Raw genomic sequence first — 20536 nt, 5'->3', positions numbered from 1 at the left:
CCACCTATATAGCAGAAAAACTTATTATAGTAATAATTTGGAATACGCAACCTTTGTTGCTTTGTACTATTGTCATCCTTACTATCCACAAACCCTCCATAGCCGTTTTTGCAGCAGATCGAAGTTCACTCTCTCCTAATCCAATACATATTTTTGTATTTGTCCTTTATGACCAGACTGCCACATATGGTGTTCAGACCATGAATCCATAGCTAGCCTTCCCCTGAGTCCTCACAGACTTCTTAGGCCACAGCAATAAAGTTGTTTATGATCCATTTCATCTAACGCAAGCTTTTCAAAAGGATATTAATCTTCTAAAATTCTTGGCATCCTGCTAAATCCTTCTCATTTGCTTGGTATAATGGCATTTATTTTTGCTAGTAGCCATTTTACACAAGCCACAAGCACCAAATTTTGACCATATGCTTATGAGAACGTGGTGCCACACAGCGTAACTTAGTCTGATGCTCACAGTCACAGTACTTCAGAACTCCAGACACTTTAGCGATCATTTTTAGCTTCTCCATCTCTACTTAGATCGGCATACTTTGTCCAATGTATATTTTCACCCCCAGTGATCTTCAGCTGCTGGTGAAAAAAGCCAGATTAGAAATAACTCCATAAGAACAAATTCTCAATTCCAATCAAGTGTAAATCCCTGTATCTTCTTCTGTTCCAAATCTCTCTACTTTTTTCACCTCTACTGTGGTAGGCAGTTAAAACTTCAGCTCTTACGAAGGTATGGTTTTGTTCATTTATGCCCTGCGTATGTTTTTTCTGCTCTGTGGAATGAATGGTTTTGTTCAACAGTAGCCCACCAGCTCTGCATTTTTTCCAGGGTTGCTTAAAGCCTCTGCTCATGTACTTCTACCATCTACTCTTTTTTGCTGGCACTTACTGCTTGCAGATATAGAGTGAATCACTGTTAAAACCCTATCCAGTAGTTTACCACCTTTATGGAGATGATTTCAATTCCAATAACTACTCCTCCTAGTTAAGTGCTGCCTGAACAACGTGCTGCATTTTGCTCCTGGCACTGTGCATTATTTGTTCTTCAGTAACGATTCACAGTCCAGGGTCTGATAGACGCCTGTTTCACTGAGTGCCCAAGCTCTAACTAAACACATCGTATTTCGTGAGCCACAACACAATGTACTGCATATGCACACTTGCTTCTTTGTCATTTTATTTACTAAAAAACTAATAAGAAATATCATATTTCTCTTTGCATTACATGGGTGCATTTAATATGCACAAAAGAAAAAAATTAAAAATAAAAAAACCATTTAGTTAATAATATGGAAAAAAGGAGGTGAACAGTTCTCACTAATGACCCCAATCATGATTGCTTTCAGAGTTCTGAAATTATCTATTTTTGAGTTTCCAGAAGGAGGCTTTTTTTTCTTTTTCTGTATGTGCATAATCAGCTCAGGCCTGAGCCTAGGTCTGTCTTGTTTAACTTTTCTGAAGAGAAGAACAAAGAAATCTGTAAAAATCACTAGTTTTTACAGTTATAACTTCACTGATAATGTTGTCAATGATGACAGGTGTCCCTAGGACAAGCTGGCCAGAATTGACTGCAGATCGATATACCAGTACTGGATTTTGTCACCTTTAACCTCTTTCTTTTCCTTGCAACACAAGACTTTAATTAATTTGGAAAGCACCTTGGAGTCATATAAAGTCTCCATGGAAACTTTTGTTCAATCCTTTGACCCATTTACGTAAACCAGTACATGCTATCAACTGGCAGCATTTTTAAAAAAATATATCTCATTAGAAAAGATCTTTGAAGGTTTGATTAAGTGATCCAATTAGGAATCACACTTATTATATTACTTCCATGTGTGGTACAGATACTGATTTCTGTGTTTTCTTAGGTAGCCTGACGGGAACTTGCCAGTGTCTTCCATATGGCAGGAGCCTTCCTGCATACTTTCATTCTTGTGGCTCCCTGAATGTGGTATTTATTAACAGGAGATGAGTTCAGCTGGAATTCAGAAGCTGCAGGTGGCCAACTGCAGGTCTTAAGCAGTTCTCTAATGTTTCAAGGATGGCTCCCAGGTCACACCAAGACCATACAGGAGCAGCAAAATAACCTGAAATCTCAGAAGCAAGTAAAATCAAGTCAATGTGGCTCATAAGACTGGCATCATCAGAGAGTGCTAAGATCCAGTTATATGCCTCACACTCACAGTAAGAGCTGTAGAGAATCATTAACAACTTCTGCCTGAGAACAACTCCCAAACCTCTGACATACGTATACTGCTGCTGCCAGCCACACGAAGATTCTGGCACGTAGCTCTTGGGGTTGAGGAAGGCTGCCCATGTCTGTTACAGACACAGCATACAATTTCAATTACAGTGATTGTGATGGTTATTAAACATGTATTATAAAGCAATCTTTTAACATATTGGCTTTCTTCATGAAAGTGAACGCATATATGTCAATCACTGAACATTCTTCTGAGTTTGGTAGAGTGTGGGAACTCAGAAACCATTTTTAAGTCCACACCAATCATAAGAAAAGGAAATGATTATTGCTAGACACCCTAGAGTAGAGTCCTGGCAATGAAATACTGAATCATTTATTGTAAAACAATATATGGGGGCAGGAAGAATAGAAGGCAAAATAAAGAGTGTGCCTTCTGTGCAGGGTCCTCGGACAGAATTATAAATTGAGATTGTGCATGGCTGTGTTAAACAGAACTAACACTATGCAGGGCAGAAATGGATTTTCTTAAGCAGTTTCATATAATGGGCTTGGTAGCTTTGAGAAATGCGTTTCCCTAATGGTCATTCTATTGATGTAGCAGCGAAAGACAATTTTTCTAATTAAGCAATAAATTACAGCTGTAGGAAAGTTTGGTAAGTCACCATTAGATCTGTGCAGACCTCTGAACCTTCAGATTGCTAAGGACATGGCAAGCCTCTTACATAACTTTACTCATCAATTCTTGCATCTTCACCCAGTTTTTCTTAGGGCTTTGAAATCAAAAAGCTCCCTTCAGATCTCACAATGTCACTCAAAAGCTAGGTGGTTTTGGCTCACAGATTATATTTACCACAGTAGCATTAACAGCTCCTTTCCGCTCCTAATTTTCCTTCATTTTCCCCCATGAAGCTGAAAAGCCCTTATTACAGTTTTGCTCTGCATTTTTTTTTAATTTTTTTTTTCTCCCTTTCTGAGGGGCTGGAGAAAGGTGTTGTTAATATGCTATCTTTCTTTGTACTCAACAACTTCTAAGATATGACAGATGTTTGATCCCTTCCAGATCACTGGGAGGCAGCCAAAGGGCATACTCCAGATAGCCTCACTGAGAGCATATACTATATCAAGGTAAATCTGCTTTTTGACAGTTATACATATACCTTCAAATTACTTCAAATGACAGAGGCAAGACCCAAAACTTCCTTCTAGACTTCCCATTGGAATGCCCCAGCATCCTTCTGTAGTAAACCTGGAGCTAGCAGATGATTTTAGATCATTTCACCTTTTCCTTTGCATTGCAAGGGCTTCCAAGATGTCTGTATTTGAGGAAGAAGAAAGTCAACCTTTTCACCTAATAATACAGTTATTGGAACAGTCAGTGCAGGAAAGTTGATGGAAAGGTGCAAAGAGCAATTGTTTTAATGGACAACTCTGGGGTAGCTTCCCCCTGGGAAAGTTTCTTCCTTAACCTCATGTTGTAACTGAGGTAGAGGATTCATGCCCTCATGATGCAAAAACAACACACTACACAGTGACTAAAAGTTCTCAACATCCACAGAAATCTCTAGCCTGTTGAATCCTTCCTATGCCACTAGCTTCAGTGGTATCTTAACTAGCTGAATAGTGAAACTACATCTTATACAGGACAGTATTTCATGTCAAATTTCTTTGTTCACTTACCATGACAGAGGTTAAACAGAAGCACCTCATTTACTCTGAAAACAGTTATTATTCTACATATCTTTACCATATACCTTCTAACACCTCCTCAGGCTAGTACAGACTCATTATCTACCTAAACATATTTATTTTCCACAACAACATAACATGGTCTCTTTTATTTTCTCTCACTTCTGTAAAGTATTGCATTTGCATTTTTCATTAACATAAACAGCTTAGCCAAATGTTTTTTCACATGTTCAAACAAATTCAGCGCCTAATAATGCAGACGAATGATACAGATGATTCTTTTCAGCCTAAACAAAAAACTGTACGCTCCCCACCTCCCACCTTCCCAAAAAATCCTTTAGCTAAGTATCTTTGCTGATGTTGCCCTGTCAACAAAACAGTCAGAAAGACCTCTGGAAATCCCTTGGTTTTACAACCCTAAATACATTTAAGAACATAGGTATCATTACAGAACCCTTCTCATTTTCCCTGCTTCTAATTCATGAGCATTTTGCCTGAAATTCCATTAGTATTCAAGTTTCCCTTAAAAATCGTAAAGGCTTTTTGAAACTGTGAATGACAAATAACTGACTTCCACTGTGTCACTGATATGGTTACAGAATATCAAACGATGAGACAAAATACCAGACAATTCATTGGAAAAACTGTTCTAGTTCACTTTAAATTACACACAAATCTCAGTAGGCATCTCATACAGAAGCAAGGTTTCCAAATCTGCAGTTCCATTTATCATTCTTTTTGCAAGAAGGCTGTACTCAATTGCACAGTTATGACAGAAGATTTAATCACAGTTAAGGTGCAAGGTTCTAGCCTGAACAGAAGTCTACATAGAAACTTTAAAAACGTGCTTAGTGTAATGACTGTGATTTTTTAAAAATGAGAAATCTAGCCTTCTCTCCTTAAGGACAAGCTTTTCCATGCTCAGCCTGTACCTTATCTCTTCACTGAAATATAAATTGTCCGACCTCAAAAGGCACTATATGCCAGCATATTGTTACAGGGAGCACATCCCTCCAAGAACATGCGAAAAAGAGAAGAGGGAAACCTTGTCAGCTAGTAAAAATAAAAATAATAAACCCTCAAACCAAATCTGAAACACAAGACACCAGGCACTGACAATGGGAAGCCTCTCCACAAGACATTTTGGAAAAGAAAGAGAAGCCAGTGAACAAACATCTGACAGAAATCATAGGATAACATTTGCCTATCAGCTGGCAGAAGTTCACGGGACTTGGCTCCAATTCCTCAAGAAGTTTAAGAATTTGATTTGTGAATACCCAGTCACTAAAAAAGTATCAAAGAATTTGTTCACATATTCATTTCAGTTAAGGAACTTCCAGTGTACCAAAGAATGCATGTAACCAGCATTTCTGAACATTAAAATATTGTGGCAAGAATAAAATCCCAGCAGGCTTTACCGAGGAATCACTAGTGGATTAGTATGAAGTTCAAATCAGACTAATTCTCTTCTCTTTCATATACTCTTCCAGTTATTTGAAAGTAATGAGCTATGGACCAGTGCAATACTACAGTAGTATTTAAAGTAATTAAACAAATATTGATAGCAATCAGATTAATTTCATTTAAGATTCTTTAACATATATCCACTTCATCTTTCTACATGTGGTCCTTCCCCAGGAGAAAATTTATATCTCAGGAAGATATTGCAACCAAATTTAAACGTATAACAGTTTTGTGCTGGGGAGCTCTTTCATATCATACAGCCTTTTATAGAAACACAAAGTTAAAGATAAATGTAAGAATAATACTTCTGTGTTCGAAAAAAGCTGATTCCCAATGAGCTTCTAGAATTCCCTAGCAAATCATGAGAATCCTTGTTGAAGGGATTCCTGTTGTGTAAAGATTTATTGTCTTTTGGTGATAGTAGCTAGAAAGCCAGGTAAGATTCTTCTTGCATAAAACAACTGAGGAAAAAAGTACCCTCAATTTCCACAGTACATTGTTTTTGTAGATTCTTTTCTATTTCATCAAGTTGAAGATACTTGAAGAAATTCTGTGTTCTGATTCCAACCATTCACTTCAAAATACGACACAGATGAGAGGGGAGAGGTGTACAATGATGAATTACTTGCCAACCTACACCCCTGCCCATCCTTTAAGTTTGCTAAGATTTAAAAAATATAGCTCAGCATTTCAGAACCGAAACCTCCCCATATGTCTTCCATAAAACAGGCTCCGAGTGAAAATTATGACCACCTGTATGATAATGTTTCTCTCTGTTACTGAGGGAACTGCTAACAGCAGTGAACTCGGTAACTACGGATCTAGACTTTGTGGTATGTACCTCAACAGAGTTAGAAAGGAATTGATGTAACTCTCCCTTCTGGAAAAAACAGGCTTCTTGTGAAAGGCCTATCCAGGGCAATGTCTCAATCTATGCAATTCTAAAGGAACTTCACCAGTATGTACAGAATTAAATACCTATATTTTTTTCAATAGCTGCCTAAAGGCGTACCTGAAGCAGGCAGACAGAAAATTATATTAAACAAGAAATCCAGACAGAGTTTTGCTGGTGGCAGAGGAAGAAGATTCTTCCATCCGTTCTGCCATGGATTGTCACAGGCCTGGGCACAGATCTTTGGGAGGTTAAAAAAGCTCAATTAACCTGCATTTTCTGCCTTAGCTTTCAGACAACCAGTTCTGAAAGGTTAGAAGGTATTTTAAAAGTAAAAATGAATTCGTGCTGTCTCGACTGCGTGGTGGCAACATGAAATGACTGTTTCAATTTTTAAATTTAAATAACATTTATGTCACCCCTAGGAATCGGCTTTAAAGGCCAAAGCCAACAATCAGAAGTTATTTGCATTAAACAACCAATAAAACACTTCCTGAATTGTATTTTTCTTAGAAATTATGATGTATACTACAAGTGGTACACAGTAATCTTCCTGACTATGACACATTCAGCAGCACAGTTCTTAGTAAAAGAAGGAAGAAATTAGCAACCCAAAGCGCTGGAACAAAGAATTACGCCCGTACCAAAGCATAAATGCCTGAACTGGCTATCAGTGCGACCTCCAATTTTAAATGTTTAGGTCACAAATTGAACATACTCCCCTCATTAGTCACTTAATGCTTAGAAATCTTCTCTCATCTATTTTTAAAAGTCCTCCTTTGTGTGCTGGATAAGAACTTCATTTAAGCGATTTCTTTATTTTCTGGAGGCGGAACTTTTACATAGGCTTAGAAGACCACAGCTGGCAACAAGAACAACAAGCTAGCGTCAAAGCAGCTTTCAGGGACAGAGCATACGCAATATACAAACACCTGAAATAGGGCCCCAATATCCGAGCAAACAACTGTGGCTTAACATGGTACTACCTGTCACGGGGACTGTAACAACTGACCACAGATCTGTTTCAAGCCTGTGGCTAATGGAAAGCAAAAGTACTTCTGCCTTTGTTACTGGCGTTTGAGCCATCAGCTGGATTAACTAAACTCTAAAGACTCATCATTTCCCCTGTTCAGATGCTCTGAGACAAGGATTCCTGCCAATATTCCTACTGAATGTCTCTTACTAGTTTTAAATTGACACATTTGATTCAAGCAATTCAACCTAAAAGCAATTATGGAAAATAGTCAAGTACTTGGTTCTATAGAGGAATAAAAATCACAAGACAAAGTAACAATTCAGGATGTTATCGCAGAATGTTAAGCGATATCCCTCTTTTATGCTACAGAAGAGGGAATTACTTCATCTAAACTACAATGAAACATGTAGAAACTGGAAATTAATGTCCAACTTAGATGCCTTTGTGCTAAAATGCAAGAAAAATACAATTTGCTTAATAAACTGCTGGCACATTTGAAACTGAGCTTTACCATAATCCCCATTAAAGACTCTTTTAGGGACAGCTCCATCAATTTAGTACCTTTAACACAAGTGGATCAAGTCTTGCATTCCCTCAGCACAAAGGAGACATTTTCAAGGAGTGTTTGAAATGCAGGATTCTGACAGAGAAGGCAGACACTACCACTTGTGGGAGCACACGTTTATACAGGTTCTTAAAGGGTGTGATGTTTTTAGCATTTAATGACCCTGCATATAACACTGGTACTAAAAGGGGAAAATCTCTTCCTCCCCCATTCATACAGCGGTATCAGCAGAAGCATGCCACATGTTATGTGATCCTTCCCTTGTGCTTTGCTTTCACACAAATCAGGAGACCAGCTCCCAGCATGCCCACCAGGCACTCCAGATCTGCCTTCTGTGGCTGTAACTCTCCCCACATCAACACTGTTGGTGTCAAGTTCCAGAAAAGATATTTTCCCTTTAAACAAGGACAGGGAACTTGTGTAAGCCTGCTGGACATGGGAGCTGAAGGGCATTACCAGCAAAGCTGCATCGCCAAAAAGCCCTGAGCACAGATCTGCTCACCAGCCACCAAAGAGGGCTGCACAGCAAAGGGTAGAAATAGGAGCTTGAGGACAGAAATAGGAGCTGTGGTGTTGCTACTTCTTCTTTTGGTGCTCATTCTCTCCCTCTAACCATCTCAGGGAATTCTTACTCCCCTAAGGATTCCCCAGCACAAAGGCAAATGAAAGACACTTTATAGGATTTTGGACATGTTTTAATACACTCATTTTTCTGGAACTCTGCTCTTTAAGACAGAAGTGATGAATTACTGTATATATTTTGGGACCATACCTTAAAGAAATGGCAAAACACAGGTAACAATTTTAAAACAGTAAGAGGTGTGCCAAGTACAAAAGTACTTCTGTTGTAATAACGAGCAATTTCAATACTTCAGCTGTAACGGGAAGTTCCTGGAATGTGGTTAAACTAAATTCTGCTTGGCTCAGAGCCACACAAATATTTCTTTTCCACATTCTCATCAATTACAGAAGTACAGTAAGTGTTTTTGTTTTTAAGTGCACTATTGCAGGGGACACAAATAAGTCATTTTTCTTCCAGTGGCCGGAGCTAACATTTCTAAAATACCATATTACACAGTTGGCAGACTTGAAACATGCTCCAGTTCTCACTTGTGCCCGATTAGTAAGCCACACCATCTGAATCAACTGAAAATGGGTACTACAACTGCATGTCCTAACCAGACTACACATGCTTACCATGGTAGTGGAGTTGTTTTTACTTCAGGGCTGGTATAGGTATTCACACTTAGGAGAGCAGTCATCATGAGCAGAGAACAAATATTGTTAACTGTTTACGGGCAAATAATATCTGATATGTACCATGAAGGAACTGCTTTAATGAAAAATTACATTGTATAAAGTCAGAGTTACCACTATAAATCCATGGTTTAGATTGATAACTTTATGCTGAAACTTTATTAGGACAATTAAAAATCTTACTAAAAAAAGAAAAGCTAATCAGAGGTGTGCACATACTTTGCGTACTTTTTTAGAGTAAAACGTTATCACCCTCACAAAAACTGCCTTCTGTCACTGACAAAGTCTACCAAAATGTAAAAAGACTTCACAAGTGCAATGTACTCTCTCAATGCATATCAGCTGTAGTCTGCTTGTACCATGTGTGCTTATGTTTCCTCTCACAGAGGCCCCAAGGTGTACCATGGAATTGAATATGAGTGCATTTCTAAGGATGAAAAGAAAACTACCCATTTTCTGAAGCCTCTAGTCCCATGTGGGGTGCACAATAAAGACACATCTGAAGTGCAGGGGAGTGAGTTTCTACAACACTAGCATAAAAAATAAACGTCCTATGGAATTAACCATTATCATTAAACATGATAAATTAACATGGAAACTATGTTTCCGTGCTCAACTCTGACTCATATGACCATCTCAGAAAAGAAATCTAGGTATCTCACTGAGAGTTAAATATCACCTCATTTACATTCTGCCTAGTCTTACCAATCCTTTACACAGTGTGTACCGGGAGTACCTGACCATACAAAAATAGCATCTAGCCAGATCCACAGGTAGGGATGTTGGGGAACACAATTCCATTCTCTGCAAGGCAAATTGGTAAACTACGAGAACTGACGGTCCTGACCTTATATGTCAGACTGCTACTGGCAGCTCTCTGACCAAGGATGACTGTGAGACAACTACTGTAATTAGAAGTTCTTATATGTAAAATTACTAACATGTTGATCCAGAAAGAGAGCCTGGTATTATGGACAGCTTTATGCTGGATCATAAGGAGGATCATATTTTCTGCAGTTAAATTTGATCTCAACTACAGTATCAAAAACTGAGGTAAAAGCATCACCTCTGTAGCACAACACCCCTTTGCGCTCCATCAGCAGAAAAAGCTCTGCCGTGCTTTTAAGATCTGATCAGATTCATTGTCCAGTAAATGCAAGAAAATATTCTGTCACTACAGAAAAGACACCAGATCACATTCTCAATTAGGCATGAGCTTTCTTTAACAGTATTAGAAAAGCAGAAATACCAGCTTTGCAGATACTCTTGACCCTCGGTGTTTTTAGAGCCTGTATCAATAGCTGTTCAACAACAAAAAGTTAAATAGCATATTCTCATTCAGCATCTTGACCACTGCCAAAACGCCTTACTTTCAGGTTCTAGGGTCTGCAATTTTCTTGCCCTTGAACTCATAGAAAATAAAAATCTGCTCATGAAACACTGCTAAAGCCATCTGCATGGTTCAACACTGATCACAGTAAACTCGTCTTCAGTTTTCCCAATGCCTCTCCTTCACCTTTACATTAGATGCCAACTGTATCAAAGAAAAAACTTCATCAATCCCTATGTCCTTGCTCTAGAATTTTAATAACTAACCTCAGTCAGCCAGCGTTTCCATTCTTTATGATATCTCTTTCTACATTAAACTACCTTTAGGTTTCTTGCATTTTCCTCCTTAGTCATGCAAAACATTCTCCCCTACATAATCTACACAGCTATTAGCTTGTATTTCTTTAAATGCCATCTTTGGTCTTATGTCTATCCATGGTTACATCAAGATGATTCGTTAACAGAAAAGTGAAACTTCTAGCTTTCTCACTCCTTGTATTTTCTCCTCTTACATGTCTGTTGTTACCATTTGTCTGTGAACATGGAGTCCAACACCAAAAAAAAAAAACCCACCCCAAAAAACAAAACACACCATCAGCAAAGCTGCGCCAGGTCTTCACAACATAGGCTTACTTATGCCATTGTTCACATCCTGTCTTTCTTTCAATACATGATTTATCTAATTTGTTCTCTAGGCTTTAAAACCTCTGGGGCAAGAATTATCATCTCTGCTCATATTATAGTTAGCACAACAAAGACTTAAAATAGGTTAAAGCTCTCAAATGTTACTACAGTATATTGCTTTTTATACTGCCAATTCTGTTAGATTTTATCGGCAGTAGTTTGCATGCTAGAACTATGCACAGACCTTTATTCTATTATCTTTCATGTGGAAAGGTAACTATTGCCCAAAACCCCTCCTGCATACCCAGCTGAAGAAAGATTTACTCCATCTAACACAAGGTGGTAAAATTTAGCCTTCCTTCACAGTGGAGTGGACAGCCAAGGCAGGGCAACCACTCTTTGTTGAATGCTGAAGAGTGGCAACACTAAGAGTTCAGAGTCACTTTTAGAGTGACTTTTAAAGAAGTCTTTATCTCCTACTCTAGACAGTTGGGCTAGACTACTATATAACCATTGTTTGGGCCCTGGAAGCACCAATCTAGCTAGGCCACATGAGGTACTTGTGATTCACTGTTCTCCTTCCATTACATGCCTAAAATTCAAGCAGCACAAAAACTCTGATCTCCATTATGACAGTGCACAAAGAAAGTAGCTGTACCCCATTTTGACCCCTCTTTCTGAGACAGGGAGTATAATAATATTTTCAGACAGAAGGACTACAACATATTAGGCTTTACAAGAGGAGATACTACAGGATCTCAGTAGTACAACATCATAGTCCCTTGGTTATAGAAGACATATGAAAAAGCATATGGACTTACTGACAATTCCTTGATTAATTTTCTTAGTTCCCTGTGCCCGTGCTTCTCAGCGATACTTGCTGGATCATCTCCATATTTGTTGGTTATTTTGCAAGCGCGTGTGGCGTCAGGGCAATCGAGTAGAAATGTCGCAAGGTTCTTTAATCCAAATCTGGCTGCACAGTGAAGGAGAGTAGGAAATTCTTCTAAATGGCTATCTGTATATGGAAACAAAGTTTTCATAAAGAACAGTTTTGCTTTTATAGAACACCTTCCACCACCTTTTACAAAGTCCTCTGAATATTAGCGCTACAGAATCACAGTTATCAAACTGCCAATACAGAACTAGTATCCAAAGAACAATTCCTCCAACTAACAGTTTTACAATTTGCATGTATATTTTAATAAAGGAGCCTTTAGTATAACTGAGAAATCTCATTTTTCTGGCAGATTTTAAAGCACTTTAGTTCTAATGAGAAGTAAGTTTTCTTGCAAGTGGAAGAAAACTCTACAGCCAAGACATGCTTTTGCTTAGGCGTATATGATTTAATGCTTTAGGAATATTTTTAATTTGAGACATCTGAATGGGACATTTTTATAGGTTTATGGTGCTATGTTTTCAAGATTTCTCTGAAATAGCATGTTATTAATTTCTGTCACAGACTTTATTTTTCACCTTGGAGAACTGGGACAAAGCTAAACTGAAGTCAGTTTATCATTTCAGCATAGCCCTGTATTCTAATTGTAAGAGTGGCCACAAGTTACAAACAGCAACAACAACAACAAGAGAGACCAAGCATAAACAACACTTCCCTCTGCCTTCATATTCTACTTTCTAATCACTTGTGGTTTGTCCTGTAGTGATTTGTCTATTAAGACACGCAGTTTATCTCTTTTCCAAGTATGCATCCAGCATGCCCTGGGCACCACCAATTTCTTGCACCCTCAGGGTCTTTTGGCAGTGGCTTTACTACCCACTGCATGAAGAAGTGCTTCCTCTAGGTCCTGCTAGGTTCAAATGATAGTCCCTAATTCATCTTATTCTCCATCTCTGTCTGCCCTCTCTGTACTTCTAGTGATTTACTCACTGCCAGAATTTCTTGAAGAGCTCCAGTCTACTTAATTGTGCCTTACAGAGAATCAACTCCATACCCCCACTGCTCTTTTCTGAACCTTTTCCAGCTTTAATGTAACTATTTTGAGATGATAGAAGAGCTGCACATGATACTCAACTTGTGGGTGAACCATGTAATTTATGCGTTGTCATAATTATGTCCTGTTTTGTTCTCTATTCCTTTTCTAATAATTCCCAGTATTTAATTTGATTTTGATCTGCTGCCTAGCAACAAGTTGATGTTATCATGGAACTGCATGGTTGTCGTGGTTTAACCCCAGCCAGCAACTAAGCACCACACAGCCACTCGCTCACTCCTCCCACCCCAGTGGGATGGGGAGAGAATCAGAAGAGTACAAGTGAGAAAACTTGTGGGTTGAAATAAAGACAGTTTAATAAGGAAAGCAAAAGCTGCACATGCAAGCAAAGCAAAACAAGGAATTCATTCACTCCCTCCCATCAGCAGGCAGGTGTTCAGCCATCTCCAGAAAAGCAGGGCTCCATCATGCGTAACGGTTACTTGGGAAGACAAAATGCCATCACTCTGAACGTTCCCCCCTCCTTCTTCCCCAGGATTTTATTGCTGAGCATGACGTCATATGGTATGGAATAGCCCTTGGGTCAGTTGGGGTCAGCTGTCCCAGCTGTGTCCCCTCACAGCTTCTTGGCCACCCCCAGCCTGCTCACTGGTGGGGTGGGGTGAGCAGCAGAAAAGCCCTTGACCCTCTGTAAGCCCTGCTCAGCAATAAGGAAAACATCCCTGCGTTACCAACACTGTTTCCAGCACAAATCCAAAACATAGCCCCACACTAGCTACTGTGAAGAAAATTAACTCTATCCCAGCCAAAACCAGCACAGCTGTTTTATTCCTCAGTGCTAACAGCCTGCTCAAAGCTTCTCATTTTGTATGACAACACAGAACTGCTTTTTCCACTTGCATCACTTTGTTTTTACCTACAATTAGTATCATCTGACATTCTATTGCATAGTTACTAAATCTCATACGGCCTTTCCCCCATTCTTTTTCCCATTTAGCCCTCCTCCTTACTACCCTGAATACGTTGTATCACTAGCATAAGTTTTTTTCCAACTGTCTGCCTCCTGGTTTTGGCCAGTTATTCATCCATGCCCAATCAATTACTGACTTGATCAGACTCTTACAAAAAACTACAAGAAATCTATAAAGCAAGACTTCACATTACAGAAAATTTATTTTATTACAATTTCTATTAATTTGTCTGGTAGAGACAACACATTAACCTGCTTCTAGTTCTCAAGGCCCACAGAGAAATTGGGTTTTGGCATCACAGTTACACCTTCTAGTATTAGAGAACTGAAAAATTGCACACTACTGTTAGAAATCCAGCTATTTTACTTTTAAATTTCCTCAGAGGTCTTAATGAATACCAGTTAGTCCTGGTAATTTCTTTGTGCTCAGCCTGCCCATTTTTGCTATAACTTCATGAATCCTTCAACTCCAGTCTGTCTCTTTCCACATGTCTCCCAACCAGGACTACAGCTTGGGAATCTACACAGTTCCTTCTAGCTTTCTTCAGTTCTCTTTTAAATTACAGTCATCAGTTGTCCTACAGGCTAGTCAGCACATTTTCAGACCTTCATGTGCTAGAAGAAAGACTTAGTAGTAGTTATGACTCCTTTTGGAATTGTCTTAGCTGTCAGTCTTTAACAAACTTTCTCATTTTTACATTCTTCTACATATTAAAATTTGACTCAGCAGTGGTGAATTTGTGTACCTCCCCCCCCGCCCCCCTTTTGCTCCTGCAGAATGATAATATGGGAGAGAGTAAAACCTCACCCCACTATTAGATGTACGGATATAAGGATACAAGGAACAAGAACAGTTCTTGGAATAGGCATAGTTAAGTACAGATCGATCAGAAAAATTAAGACAATTCTTGACTGCATTTTGGACAAAGAATATTCCACCACTATCCCACTCCAATATTGTTTTGACACAAGATATTTGAGTGGGCTACATTTTAATCAAAAGTCACATTAAGCACCCTACATTGGTTTTTAAACAAATTGAGTGTTGCCTGACTTCTGTTGCCACTAGGCAACCAAAAATCCAACCAAGACACTGTAAATACACGGCACCTGTGTAAATCAAGTCACTTATTTTAGAGGCCTACACAGGCTGAGCTTCTATCAACCAGGGTACGTGTTTTAGCTTATACTCCTTTGTTTTTGCAGTGTGCTTTAAAATCCTTTGAGTTACAATAGGCAATCTTAAAACTGTATGGCAGCCAAGGTTTTTGAGAGAAGTAGGTGCCACACAACCTTATTACTCCATATTGCTCAAGATTTTAACTGAAGTTCCACAAACCAGACTTAATTCTGTAATTAGAAGAACTATAAATGTTACCCCAGAGTATACCCATTTGACTTCTTATTTTTGTCTATACTTTGCTAACTGCAGAGAAAAACTAACCCCCCCTGAGACCAAGGCAAATATATACCAACTTAAGGAGCTATCACACGAGTATTTTAAGGCTGGGACGACAGTATCAAAGCTAAGTGTACTTTTACACATTACACAGGATTCTCTTAAACAAAAAAGTGTCCAGAACCAAGCTAATATTTCAAAAAACATCCACATGTCATCGTCAAATTGCTTTTCTTAATGCTTCTGTCTTTTGCTATTTTTGAGATGTCCATCGATGAAATAAGTGTTAAGTAGTAATTTTAAAGAAGAGCAAATTACATGAACACTAATCAATAGTCTGTATCCTGTTAGCAGACTCTAGAAGGTCAAATACAGTCAGTAAAAAGAGCCTTAACAAAGTATTAATAACATGCTCTAAAAGAATTTCCACTCATGCTAATGAAACCTGAAACAATTGGTTACAAATCTGAAAGGGGAATCAAGTCTATATTACCAATGGACTGGATGCTATGGTTTCTTTATCAATATAAAGACAAAAAGAGTCAGTGGTATTCATAAGCCTGTTCTAGGCTTATATTTGAGTTTTCAAAGTAACACAAAAGAGAGGTATCCCAGAACCAATTCCAAAAGCCCTTCAGCTCCTTCGCAGTTGTGCTGTTTCTTCTGGTCACCACCCAACTCCTCCCTAGCTAGGTTTGATACTCAAGCAGGACTGCTACACTTACATACTTTGAATGTTACAGGAGACTCCATCATTAACAAATGAAATACCTCAGCCAGCCATGGAGGATGGTAAAAATCAAGAAATCAATTTCCTAAAACAAACTTTTTTTTATATTACTTCTTGCAGTAAGAAGAGAAGGCTGTCTTCAGGTATGAAAACTTTAACAGCAGCACTGGTGGTGAGATCTTTTACATAATACTCAAAAAAGACATAAGAGAAACAAATGTTTTTAACACCACATAAACAATATTAAAGCACTTTCATCATGAAAAGGAGACAGAAATAGTTTCATTCGTTTCTTACTTTGAGAATGAGCATTCAGATAAATCTGACCTGTACACCTTCACAACTATTTGGGCTACATGAGCTTTGTTATAAAATCATACAGCCTCAAAATGTTGATTCTAGTTACGACTGTAGCTGAAGGAGCCATTGAGGATAGTGCTACACACCAACCTATCAGTCAGCAACTTTGTGCAACAATGCAACAAAATTCCATACATATATGCAGACACAAGCAGGACCGTTTTTATTCAATAGCAGAGGGACTTTCTTTTTGTACAAGATCCAATGAGATCTTAGATTGAAAGGCAATTTCCAAAAAGGTTAATTTTAAACAAGCATCAATGCTAGCATCACTATTACATCTTTGAACAAAGAAGCTACAAGGATTAAATTGTGTTCTTGGGAGTGTGTTAAATCTAAAGACTGACCTTAATTATTGAAGTGTTAATTCCAGGATACAAATCTTGCTCAAGACATAAATCTACTGACAGTCATTATAAATAATTTCATCTTTTCTACCTTTTCATGGCATCCACTTCAAAAACGAGCATAAAAGGGAAAGTTCTGTTCACAGTGTAATTCAAATGACTTTCACAGTATGAATTTCCACCCCATGCTTAAAACAGGTGCAACAGACAAGAGTGCCATCAAAAGACCCCATGTCCACAGAGGACAAATAACATAAGTTACAAAATTATTGTAACCTATCTCCTAATTTCATTCAAGAGCTCTCTCTGCAACATCTATTGTTACAGATAAATTTAAATACTATGGTGAAATCCGTTTCTACAGTAAATATGGCTTTATTATCTATAAATAAATTAATAACTGGCCCTTGAATTGAAAGTCTTTTAGTAGTACAAAAAATGATGGCATAATGGCAATTTTAACAGGAATTGAATGCTCTGGCAAAAAAAAAAAAATCATCACATTTATACCATTATTGGTATACTGTTATTACAAGTAATACAGAGTAAAATTGGCTGCCTAAAATATTTTGCATTATTAAATATGTAGTTTGCGCTTTGTATAACCGCATTTTTTTAGCCATGAGCCTTCCATGAAATTAAACACAATTCCTTTTTAGTAACATAACTGTATGAACGCACTCATCTTCCCAGCAAGATTTAGCAAAACACAGTATTGACAGAATGCTGGATTTTTGCCAGGCCATACAACATAATACATAGTATCACTGTTAGCTAATGGACAAGATCATAAAACACAATATAAAAAGTTTCAAGTCCTTCCCTTCAGACATTACCGAACTTCTTAGGGCTTATGCTTTGCTCAAAATGAGCAGAACCCAAAGACCTACTTGCTTGTGCAAAGAAATCAGAAGTACACCGGCCTCAAACAGTAGAGTGGTTACATGGACACTTTTAGAAAAAACAGACATCAGATGAGCACACACATGGCTTCTGGGCCTTCCTATTGTACAGATGCATTAAGAGCAAACAGCTGTCTGACAATAGCTGACACCTGTCACACAAGTCCTACCACTCTAAGCTGGCGATCCCAGCTAACAAAACTTACCATCGTGCTCTCCTCAGCCAGGTGTCCCTACTCCCAAATGCACAACCAAAAACTCTCCTCTGTTGACAAGAAATACAGGCTTCTAATTCAAGAGACCACCTGAGGAGATTCTTCATTTAAGGAATCCAAACATTGCTGAACCACATCATCATACTATTCCCAGTACCTTACTTTGTCTTTCAGCTGCTTTCTTTTGGGCATGATAATATTGCATCTCCAGCCTAGGCTGGGTACTAACAAGGTTTGGCTCAGAAGCAGAGAAAGCTCTGTTCGGACTGCTTTTCCCTTTCTCTTGAGGAATTAACACTAGGCATGAGATTGATCCAGTTGTTGCTGCAGAGTTAGAGATTCAGCAATGAACAATGTAGGAAGATAAAGCTTACAGCCACAACGGCTGCTGTTTCTGCATTCCAGTCAGCCATGAATAGTTTCAGACATCAAACTGTACCAGCTACTCCCACAGATGGTTCATGTGTATCACGTGGTGTGGAGGGAGGGAGCCACACAAACACCAGAAACTTGTGGGGAAAGCAGGTATGCGGCTTTGCCTATTGGTCCTTGGCTTTGAGATTCCATTTCATTTAATTATCACAACACTTTTGGACCATAAGAGTGTCTTCAGGTTCAGGAGAGACAGATGTGCACAGTTTTTTCTTTAGTTATGTAGATCACCAGCTGGGATTAGGAGGACCCTGACTTGTCGCCATGCCCCTCCACACACTAAATGTGTCATCACTACATCTTTTCCAGGTATCAATATATGGTGTCATAATGATAATATAGAAAATAAGCAAGGCCTCAATCCACAAGCATTAACCTCATGTCGTCTTCAGTCGCTATGGTACCACCAGCCTTACTCTCAGAAAAGGAGGACCTCCACATCTTGTTTCAGTGTCGTGCAAGATTGGTTCCCCATTAGAACAGACACATGCAAAGGCTTTATTGAGTGGTTGAAATGGACAGATCTAATTTTTTCTGCCCATGAAACAGAAGCCTGGTGCCATCAAGTTGTGACACAAGGCAAAAAGTTACTGTGAGGACCATCAGATGACCGCACCGAGCTCCACTAATTTAAGACAGCTTTTAACACTTCGATTTGCAAAGCCTTTTCAGGCAACACAACCGGCAGTGCCCTGCGCTTACACAAAGTAGGATGCTATCTTCAAGGGCCAAACTTTCCAAGTCTTGCTGATAGAAAACTCTGAACTATTGAACCACTCGAGGCCACCCTGGTACGATCACTCTCTTGGTAAATGCTATACCAACAGTCGAGAGGGCTGCTGTTCCTTCAGCAACCTCAATAACACTTCAATACCCATTTCTGTAGGCAGCTGTGGTACCAGCAGTCATTCTCTGCCCTGTATAAGCTAATGGCTTTGCCACCTATGCAGTGAGGGGAAAAAGACGTTGGGCTTGACCTCTCAGAAATTCCTCCCCTAAATACATATTTAATTAACTAAAAAATATAGTAAGGTTAATGACCTCAAAAGAGATGATTGGAGCCTACTGGTCTTTCTTTTTGCCCTCATTCTGAAAAGAGGCACCACTGTTTAAATCCCTCCCAAGTCACCTGACAAAGGTGAAGAAGTTCTCTCTTTCCTCCAGGTTCTACAGCAAAAGTCAATGACAACTAAGAGTACCATTGTCAAAATAACCAAGCAAGAACAACCCACTGCAAGATCTATTTGTGTTTCTTTTTTTTTTTTAATTATAATTGTTCACTTAATTGTCAATTCACAAAATTCAGTGAGCTCTTAAGACAAATTAGATGTTCTACTGTAAAGAAATTTCCACCATACTGTGTTTAACTGCTTTAACTGAAGTTTTGTATTATACACAGTAGGAAGAGGCTGTAATTATTTGAAAGCACACATGCTTCAGGCAGAAAATACCATTCTTGAACTTGCAAGTTTGTCACACTGAATTGGGAAAAATTGCTGGAACTTTTATCAGCTGTGAAACTGGAACAACTGATACATTTCAGCTAAATATATAGAACCGAACAAAAGTAGTAGTTATTAGGGTAGCTAGAAGTGAACAGCTTTTACTCAGTAGCAGTCCTTTAATGAAGTGTTAACAGAGAAAAGCTGCTGCTGTTTGGCACCTACACTAAGAACTAGTTAGGTGGTGATCATAAGCAGGAAGGAAAGGTTAAATATTTTTAAGTATTTTTTAAGTGCATTAAGGGGGCTTCTTCAACTTTCAACTAACTTTGAGGCCATTGCTTGCTTTTAATTAAAAGTTTTAGTTGACATACACAAGGTTAAGAGGGAATTGCTGTTTTGTATGTTTTGTCCTGTCATAATCCCTTCTCCACTCTGCAGAGCATTCTGGAACACCTCAGCTATAAAACAGAGCATAAAATCTAATATTACTGTATTGTAGCACTGGCTTAGCCTGTGGGAATTTTCATAAAATTGCAGTAAGCAAACAGAACAGCCTACAGTGATACTTCTGCATATCTTGTAAGACATCCTTCTTTTATTTTCCAAATTATTGACACAGGACATTACTTTTTTTTTTTTAGCATTTTAAATAGACACTTAAAATGACTTCTACAGTGTCAATATCAATTAAACCAAAGAAATACTTAAAGCCCCATCTGTTTCTTCTCCCCCAGTCTATCTTTTCTCCCATTGTTTCGTTAGCAGCTGAAAACCCA

At 38.6% G+C, this 20536-nt stretch overlaps 1 protein-coding gene across 1 annotated transcript in view; it reads right to left on the bottom strand.

The window, feature by feature from the left end:
* BANK1 (B cell scaffold protein with ankyrin repeats 1) overlaps window positions 1-20536 on the bottom strand; it is a 157306-nt gene that overhangs the window by 76672 nt on the left and 60098 nt on the right. Inside the window, exon 8 of the mRNA XM_087736449.1 lies at window positions 11830-12026. Within this exon, the coding sequence (XP_087592575.1) occupies window positions 11830-12026 (197 nt within the window). The remainder of the gene's footprint in view (window positions 1-11829; window positions 12027-20536) is intronic.

Source organism: Nipponia nippon, unplaced genomic scaffold (assembly GCF_047370975.1).
Source record: "Nipponia nippon isolate SJK-2023a ecotype South Korea unplaced genomic scaffold, ASM4737097v1 scaffold_6, whole genome shotgun sequence".
In the NCBI taxonomy this organism is placed as follows: domain Eukaryota; kingdom Metazoa; phylum Chordata; class Aves; order Pelecaniformes; family Threskiornithidae; genus Nipponia; species Nipponia nippon.
The sequence above is the reverse complement of the archived record's forward strand: the minus strand, read 5'-3'. Positions and strand labels throughout refer to the sequence as shown.